We start from the raw sequence: 9,495 nt of genomic DNA, 5'->3' as shown, positions 1-9,495 counted from the left end.
CATGTTGTCCTTTGTACATTGTGTAGCTGTGAATGAAAAGAGATAGGCTAACATGTAGCTTAACCGCTGCTGGATGTGATTTTATTATGTATATTGTTGAACCCCCAACTTCATGTTATGTCTTAGTCCACGTAAAAAACAATGTTCAGCTTTAATTTTGATAATGAAATATTTTGTGGATATCCTCTACAGGTTATCAATTTACAGAGATTTTCAACATCATTTCCTAATTTCTGTTCTCTAAAATCACAAAAATCTGAACTGCACAAACACAAATTGACATAAAATCCCTCTTAATATATGTACACAATGATCCACTCATCCAACTAAACCTACTAAAATGCAGGATTACCAGAAAATGCACTTCTTTAAATACACACATATGAAAATCTAGTGTTGGCCACACATCTGTGCATGTCCATGTATTTAGTTTTTTGAATTGCGCGAAAATAATTTTTCAGTAAAAACTTAATGTATAATTGAAAAGTAATATCACCTGCCTGTCTATCTACCACAACGTAGATGCATCTGCATACTGCATACATATTGGCCATTACGGTTGAACTAACAATTTTGTGATAACTGAAAATTGATGGCTTTATGTTGAAGCCTTTTTTTACTCACTCTCTCTACTCTCGCACTCATCATACTCATTTGCAAAGTGCACAGTAATTGAAAATTTTTGTAGCTTAAAAGTGTATTAATAGGATACATTTAAGTAAAGTGCCATAAGCTATTTCACTTCACACACTTCAGTAGAATGTATGTAGAATATTGTGATGAAATTAGGGGGAATTTAACATGAGTGGAAAATTTAATAATTATTAGTAGAGAATGCTCGTTGCGTGACTTTCTTCCAACACAAGGCAAGAAACCCAAATAGCACAAATCGGTTACTCAATTAAAAATTCGGGCTTAAGCAAGTGAGACTCAATCTTATTGCAGAATTATATTTAAATGCAGCAAGCTTAATTTGCACATTAGAACATCCTCTACAAACCCTAACTAAATATTTAAATTTAAATTCAATACAATGCTTCAAAGTCACGTTGTACGGGCTAAGAGACCGAAATTAAATCTTCTGATCTCAGTATCGGGCTCGAAAATTCGACGAAACTGAGATTTTCTTCGGAAAACCCTACTAACGGTATGTGCCTACGCTGGAATTTGGCAATATAGATACCCAAATTCATGTTATCAATGAAGATAATTCAACAAGACAGAAGCCAATGACAGAGCCAGCTTAAGGCGTCATGTGAGGGACGCCATGGATCACAATTAAATCTGAATATGAATGCTTATCAAATTTAACTATCAGCTTAAGTCGGCTATCATTTCTAACCTTTTCTCTCAATTCACAATAATAAGGATGCATTCTCTTTTGTACGATCTTAGAATACTATGAATCCTCACTTCAGAAGTATAAGTTCCAAATGGCATGTTCGCGTAAAAGTACTTTTACTACATTTTGATGTTCTTCCATAAAAATGGGTACGTAGTAAAATGGGCAAAAACAACCAGATTTGCCAAGTGGCAGCCACTTGGCTTTAAGTATACTGCCACCTCGTCGCCGTGGTGGCAACATTTAAATATGTGCCGATCGGGGTAGATAAAGCACCGTGTCCTATCGACTATATTGTGCTATTATGTACTTATGATTCTATTAGACAGATCAATTTTAGTTCCAGGTAGACAACTTGGCATATTGTCTAGTTTAAATTTAAAACATCCTCAATCAATCATTTCATCACTCAAACAATCCCCCTAAATAGATTTGCTGTTCCATAGAATTTTCATTTAGATGAAGTAAGCTTGAAAACTTTTTGGGGAAAAGATAAAAAAAAAAAGTTTTTTTTCCTCCGCATCGCAAATCGATTAAAATCACTTAAAATGTAAATTACCACTGCATGCATGTGAATATGGTTTTTCAATTTATATTATCACTCACAATAAACCCGAAAAACCTTTTTTCCACACTCGCTACGTTCTATACATTTCGCCATTTGTTGAAAATCTCTAAATTTTCTAGCATTATGAAGCAGTATTTTTTATTTCCCTATGAAAATGGGGGGAGGACGAACAGACAGAAAAGATGAAAAAAATATCTCATCAAATTCAAATTTGTTTACCACAACATCCACTTCATTCACTCAAGCCTGTTTGGTTGCTTGCGCTTTTTTTGGATCGATGTGTATAATAATCATCTTTTTAGAACTGACTGTATATATTTTGATGAATGACACAATGGTTTTTTCAACTCGTGGTGGATTGAGAGGGATGTGATGATTACTTGTTTATTTAAGTATGGATCATGAGTTGAAGCTTCTTTGTGAGAGGTTGAATTTTGAGATATTTTTAATATTTTTCTTCAAATTTTAAATGTTTTTAAATAAAATTCAAATCTTCTTAAATTCCACATTGGCATGGGGTTCCACAAATTCCACACAATATTGCTATACCACTCTTGGCTTAATCCACAAAGGAAAAGCCTTCCTGATGCTCCGAGAGTAATATGGATAAACTGAGAATTGGTGCAAGCTCAGTAACTAGGCTAACAATATATTCAGATGAAAGACCTCTTGTAGTAACCTATGCTCCAAGTCGGAGCATGGTTCCAGTAAGAAAGTAAGTAAATACCATACATCGGGTAATTGATCAAAATTTCGTCCTAAGGTCGACATGAGACTGACTTGTAGCCAGATTTTATTAAAATACTATGCCAATGTCATGCCAGTCTAATGACGGATTAGAGAATGATTTACAGACTTGTGATATTCATCTTAACAGGTAAAGAACCACTATGATACCTAAAAGGGGTCCCTTTGTCTGTTTGGGTCATCCTTAGTTCATAATTTGATGCTTAAAAAATTTTAAAATCTTGCTGCCTTAAGAAACTAACTATCGACCCATTTCTATCAATTTCCCACCTCTCATTATTAATGAATCAAGACAAAATATACGGAACGTCATAAACCAAATATTAAATATCACTTAATGATCAGCACATTGAATAACATTTAGAAATTGAAATGAGAAATTGATTTCTTTTTTGGCTTGATTCGTAAACGATTTTTGATGGGCGATATTAATATTTAATTAAATTTCTTCCGGTCTGCCTAAAGTATTTCCGGTAAAAATCGATACCTTATCAATTAATTTCGCTTTTATTTGTTCAAGTTTCTGACCCAAGTCCTAATCTAATGATGAAACAGGGCTCCAATTTCAACTTGATCTAGTACATTTCATCTTGTTAAAGATTTTTGGACTTCTTGTGATAATCCCAGCAACTCATAAGTATGTTCAGGATAACAAACTAATCTGTGATTTTGAGTACGCTGTTTGAGTCGTTTGAGCACTAATTATCAAATCTCACTTAATGATTAAGGGCCATTCACTAATTACGTTACGCAAATAAACGAATTTCTAGACCATCCTCCCCCCCTTCGTTACAAAATGTCCATGCAAAAAGAAAATTTTTGTTTAGGCTGTTACAAAATCCTAGACCCCACTCCGCTCTAAAAACCGAACGTAATACGTAAATGGCCCCTATCACTTCGGGGAAAATATAGAAATAAAAACGATCCTGATTAAATTTCTTCCGGTCTGTCAAAATTATTTGCCATACACATTGATATCTTATCAATTAATTCTGGTTTTATTTAATTCGTTGAAAGAGAGTTAGGGGCCGTTTACAGGTTACGGAACGCGAAAAATCGACATGTTGACCCCACTCAACTTTCATTCTCTTAAGAGCCTGACGTAATTAGTTAACGATCAAAAGCAAAATTGCAAATTTCTTATCAAGTTCAATTCAGATAATAAGTTTATGACTCGGAAGTGGATTTTATTATCAGCAATTTTTTTTTTCGTTTTATGAAAAATTAACAGCTGTAAATTTATTAGTTTAATTAGGGGCCGTTCACTTATTACGTTCGCTTTTTAGGTGGGAGGGGGTGTCTAGGATTTTGTAACAGCCTAAACAACAATTTTTTTTTTGCATGGACATTTTGTAACGAGGGGGGAGGGGTGTCTAGAAATTCGTTTTTTTGCGTAACGTAATAAGTGAACGGCCCCTTACAGAATTCCAGTTTTCTTAAGAATAGAGTTCCCTATTTACTCTAATGCAAGATTTCTTAGAACTAGTCAATAACTAGACATTGACTTGCCTTTAACTAGTTCAGGATAGTCTTGATGACAATTTAAGCGTAATGCAAAAATGCTTTAAAAATAATATACAATAAAATCTTCCCACATTTATTGACTCGTGCACTTACACTTGATTCAATATGATTTCTTGATAGTAATATAGTATGACTTATTGTAGATACGTACACAAACAAATAAAACACTCCTCAATGTAATGAGAAAATATTGAATAAATTTCATCGCTTGATTAATTTTTAATTCAGTTCTAATTCAATCATTAAAGTGAAAGGATAGCAAGATCTACTATAAAGTCACAACTACATCATTTAAGAATCATTTCTAAATCTAATATAATTGAGTAATCAATAAATATGAATATTGAAAAGTTTGGCAAGCCGCTGACAATCCTAAAATTCAGCCAAGATGCGAAATCATTCCAAGATGATAGTGACATGCTGAAGGATCTTTTCCTGCATGAAAAAGTCAAGGACAGGAAAATTGTCTTGTTCTCTATTGTTGGATCATTTCGAAGAGGAAAGAGCTTCTTCCTTGATTATTGTCTTCGCTATTTGTATGCAAATGTGAGTATTTCATGACCAGTAAGCCTTATTAACTTTTGATTCTGCAAAATTCTTACAAATTTTATCATTTTGTCAAATTTCCAACAGTACGACTCACTCAATCGACAAGACACCAAATTCAAAAAGGATTTGAACTGGATGGGTCATCAAAATGAGAAGCTTAGCGGCTTTTCATGGCGATCAGGTGCTGAACGTGACACAACTGGTATAATCTTCTGGTCTGATGTGTTTTTCTACACAAACAATTTGAATGAAAAATGTGCAATTTTTGTTGTTGACACGCAAGGCTTATTTGACAATGACACAACATTAATGGAAAATTCACAAATATTTGCACTCAGTAGCTTGATTTCGTCAATTCAAGTCATCAATTTGAATGGAAATATTCGTGAAGATGAATTGGATTATTTTCAATTTGCAATGGAATTTGGTAAATTGGCAAAAAAGGATGGAAATGAATCAAAGGAATTTCAGAAGCTTGTATTTCTGGTCCGCGATTGGCAGAATCCTGATGATTATGAGTTTGGGGAAATTGGTGGAGCTAAATACTTGAATCATGTGTTGGAGCTCAAAAGTAATCGCAATGAAGATCTAAATTCTGTTCGTGAATTTTTATCAAAATCATGTGAGAAACTGGCTTGTCATTTATTGCCTCATCCAGGAAAACTTGTAGCTGGAAGGAAAGAATACAAAGGTCAGTGGTCATTAATGGATGAAGATTTTCGATCAGAATTATTCGATTCTATTGAAGACTTGCTCAACTCTGACAATTTAGTCGTCAAGAAGGTCGCTGGACGTCAATTGAGTGCTGAAAATTTCTTCATTCATCTTCAAACTTATTTTAAACATTTCGCATCGAGTGACATTCCTAAAGTTGCAACAATGTACAAACTGCTTGTTGAGAAAGATTTGAGCTTTTTGGTGGAAAAAGCCTTCAGAATATATGAAGAAAAATTGGCGACATTTGAGAACTTAGCAAAATCTGAAGCTCAAATTGAAAATTACTTCAAATCCTCAAAAGAATCAGCTATTTCTGATTTTAAAAATGAACGAAAACTTGGCGATGCAGGAAGTATTAAAAATGCTGGTCAGAAATTGAATGACAAGATTGATTCACATTACAAGAAGTGGAAAGCAACTCAACTCAAGTTCTTAAACGATCAGCTAGCAATTGAAAAATTAAAAGCCAATGCTGACTTAATTGCTAACAAATTGGCAAGTGAGCGTCAGAAAAATGAAGTTAAAGACAAGAAAATCAATGAACTTAACACTAAAGTTCAAGAAGAATCCGAAGATAAAGCAAGAACTGTCAAAAGCCTTAATGAAAAACTTGCACGTGCAAAAGCTACATACGAAGATTTACTAGAATCTGAAAAATCAAAATATGCGTCAGCATTGGCTCAAGCAAAGAGTCGACAAAGCTCCCAATCTCGGCAGTCACCAAGTTCCAATTACTCGAATCCAGTAGACTCCTTTTTCTCCCCATCTAACTATGGATCATCATCCAGTTGTTATGAAAGCAGCTATCAACCAACTCCGATGCGGTCTTCTAACTATGCGTCGTCTGTATCGTCAGGTAATGATTTAAACAATATTCAGCCTTATTGATAAGTTCTTAACTCTTTTTATGAACATTCACAGTCAGTTCAAGTTCCAGTAGATCAGGCAATCCATGGCATCAACAACAAAGGGAATATTCTTCTGTTTGGAGTGGAATGAGTGCATCAGAAAAGCAAAGAGCTGGAGGAAACTTCCAGACAGCATGTAGTCGAGATTTTAGAGCTAAAAAATAATTTTCTTTAATTTTATACCAGGCTGAGAAACTAGGCGGTATCGGCGGTATTTATATGAAATACAGAGGTATTTGTATGGATACCGCGGAGTTTCTCAGCCTGGATTTTATGCCTAACTATTTATTACATTTTAATTAAATAAAAATTTAATTTAAATCATTTTACTTAAATATTCAAGTATTTTTCCTATTATATATCCCCGTATTATGTATTCCCCACCCCCTCCCATGATAACGATTCAGACTCAAACATATGCATGCTTATCAGACTTCTCTACATAGTTGTTGATGATTTTTACATTTATGACTATTAATTACTATGTCTATAATTAGACTATGATTCACCGTAAGATTCTGATAATAGACTAGCCTCAAATCAACGGCATTCACATATCAAATAGCAAAAGAATCACTTTTACATCAATAATAAAATCGTAATTTATTTAATCCATAAAACATATATGAAATTTGATTCCAGCCGCCGTGTACTTCCCCTTTATCATTCCAATCGCACACCTTATAATTTCTAAATATTGTTTATCAAACAGCTCATAAATGGTCGATAAACATAGACATTGGAAGTTAATCTTTATGTCATTAAATCACGTGTTTGTTTTGCTCAATGTCATGTGTGCATAAATAAGTGAATTGTAAATATATTGGATTGACATTTTGAACTTTATAAGAATATTTTCTCTTACTTTACATTTTTTTCATAACCATAACAGCCAGTCCCGAGCAACACAAATGAAGAAGACTCCACCATGGAGCATTTAAGTGTCCGATAAAGCTCTATTATTAGCACCAAATGGAAGTCATCTCCATGTAGAATCCAAATGGTAACCAAACGGATTGAAATCTTCAAACGGAGCCTTGTTCATTTGTGTTGCTCGGGTTAAAAATTATTTGAATGTCAAACTGGATGTTCTACTCACATGTGATGAAAAATTAATGAAGCTCAGCTAGTTCAAGTAAGAAATTGTCATGAATTTTGAGTACAAATCATGATAAATCCATGAATCAGAGTTGACAGGGCTCCAATGTAGAGGCGCCTCCGCTGGAGTTCGGACGCCTTCCCATAAATGTAGAGTTGCCTCCATTAAAATTTGGATTCCAGTTAAGTCTCGTCTCCAATAGTTTTAATTTCGGGAGGCGACTCCATAGTAAAGGCAGCTTTTTGGACTTTTGGAGTCCGGACTTTTGAAGTCCTGTCAACTGTGCCAAAAATCTAAAATTTTAACTCTAAATATTCTCTAACTTTAAAACAAAAATCGCAAAAAAATGGCTCAATCTACCCCAAAGCCTATAACGACATATTTTCAATATTAATCCACTTCCGCAATATACAAAATAGATACTTCTGTCACCAATTTAATACCAGTAAAATTGTCAAAATTGATAGCTGAAAAAATAAATTTTATAATTCAAATACAGACATAGAAAGTCATACAAGTCTGCGTATATACATTGAATTGGAGAGGTAACTGAACGAGGATCAAGCGATGTGGTTAATAAATCAAATAGCTGAAAACCAGAAAACATTTGGATATAAAGCAAGTATAATCTACATTTCTACCTACATACACACACAAACCGCTACCAAGCTATTGAAAAAAATAGGAAAAAGGAGCATAAACATTCGATATATGTTCAGTAACAAAAGGCAATGCATAAATGAAAGAGGAGGGGATGAAAAAAAATTATAAATCGAAAAAAATTGAATGATTAATGATTGTTTCAGCGATTTTCTGTTTTTTTGCTTTATTTTACATGCAAAAGGCTTCCCACTTCCTCCACTCTGTATACTCATATTTTCAAAATCTATTGATAGGATTGGCATGTTAGAAGAGAGTGCGGAATGTTGGTAAGTTGATATTCAAGTGGAGGTTAGATTCGAGAGATGTCGAGTATACTTTAGCGTGTATAAAGCACATACACATGGTGTACATATTGTGAGGACAGGTGAAATGTTTTTGAAACTTTGTTATTTATTTGGATTTGCATGTGTGGTTTACTGTTTAAGAACAATGTATTGGGAATGATTGGATTTTTATATTTTGTAGATTTGTTGAGGATGTTTTGGGGTGTTTAATAATTACGAAATGTCAATCTCCACACTTTTCATTTTGCAATAATTGACTTAAGGGTGTTCCTTGGTCTCCCTCGAGACCTCTTCCATCCAGAAAGTCATCAGTTTTCAATTTAAATTATCTAGACTTCTATTGATATGACCAGCCCATTTTAACCGAATTATTCGCAGTACTTTCACTAAAGCAGCATCCTGAAATAACTCATAATATTCATTGTTATATTTGCTTCAAAATTCCTCGTCATCTTTGATGAGACCATAAATCGTTCTCAATATACATCACTTGAAGACACCATGCGCTTCTTCATCTACAGCCGTTGTGTTCTAGGTCTCAGATGCATGCAATGCAGTAAATCTGATCAACGCCTGATGAATATTATTTTTGGTGCCTCTCAATAAACTTTGGAATGTTAAAAGGTATCTAATAGTGCAGTAAGGACCATATCCCAACTATGTCCGCTTACGCATTTCCAAACTCACATCCGATGTAGAATTTATCAAAGATTCAAAATACTTGAACTCCGCAACCATTTCAAACCGTTTACCATTTACACACAAGTGAGTAATTACTTATCTGCGCAGTTCTTGCGGAAGCAGCAACCAATAATATTTTGGCTATATCCTCTCTATTCACTTACAGTCTCAGCTTAAGTACTTTCGCTCCAACTTGGTGTACGTGTCTATGGTGGATCGAATATTTCATCCAAAAATGTCAATGTCGTCCACGTATGCTAACAGTTGCGACAATTTGGAGTAGATTGTGTCAGTCAATTGAAGCCTTACTCTCCTACAAATTCCTTCTAATGTAGTAGCCCTCAAACCGTCCAAAACGTTACATAATATATGGTTCATGGCATATCCAAAAAATTGAATCAGTGTGCTATTGC

The 9,495-nt window shown here is 34.2% G+C and overlaps 1 protein-coding gene across 1 annotated transcript; it reads left to right on the top strand.

Moving 5' to 3' along the window:
• The first annotated feature begins 4,517 nt into the window (after positions 1 to 4,517).
• Positions 4,518 to 6,869, top strand: LOC139085829 (atlastin-like). The gene is made up of 4 exons (XM_070633999.1): positions 4,518 to 4,727; positions 4,815 to 6,191; positions 6,542 to 6,587; positions 6,853 to 6,869. The coding sequence occupies exons 1-4, from the start codon at positions 4,518 to 4,520 to the stop codon at positions 6,867 to 6,869; spliced, it is 1,650 nt and encodes a 549-aa protein (XP_070490100.1).
• The last annotated feature ends 2,626 nt before the right edge of the window (positions 6,870 to 9,495 follow it).

This window comes from Chironomus tepperi, unplaced genomic scaffold, assembly GCF_022539635.2.
Source record: "Chironomus tepperi strain 1889 unplaced genomic scaffold, CSIRO-AGI_Ctep_v1 contig_84, whole genome shotgun sequence".
NCBI classification, from domain to species: domain Eukaryota; kingdom Metazoa; phylum Arthropoda; class Insecta; order Diptera; family Chironomidae; genus Chironomus; species Chironomus tepperi.
Note: the sequence above shows the minus strand (reverse complement) of the source record. Positions and strands in the feature narration are given on the sequence as shown.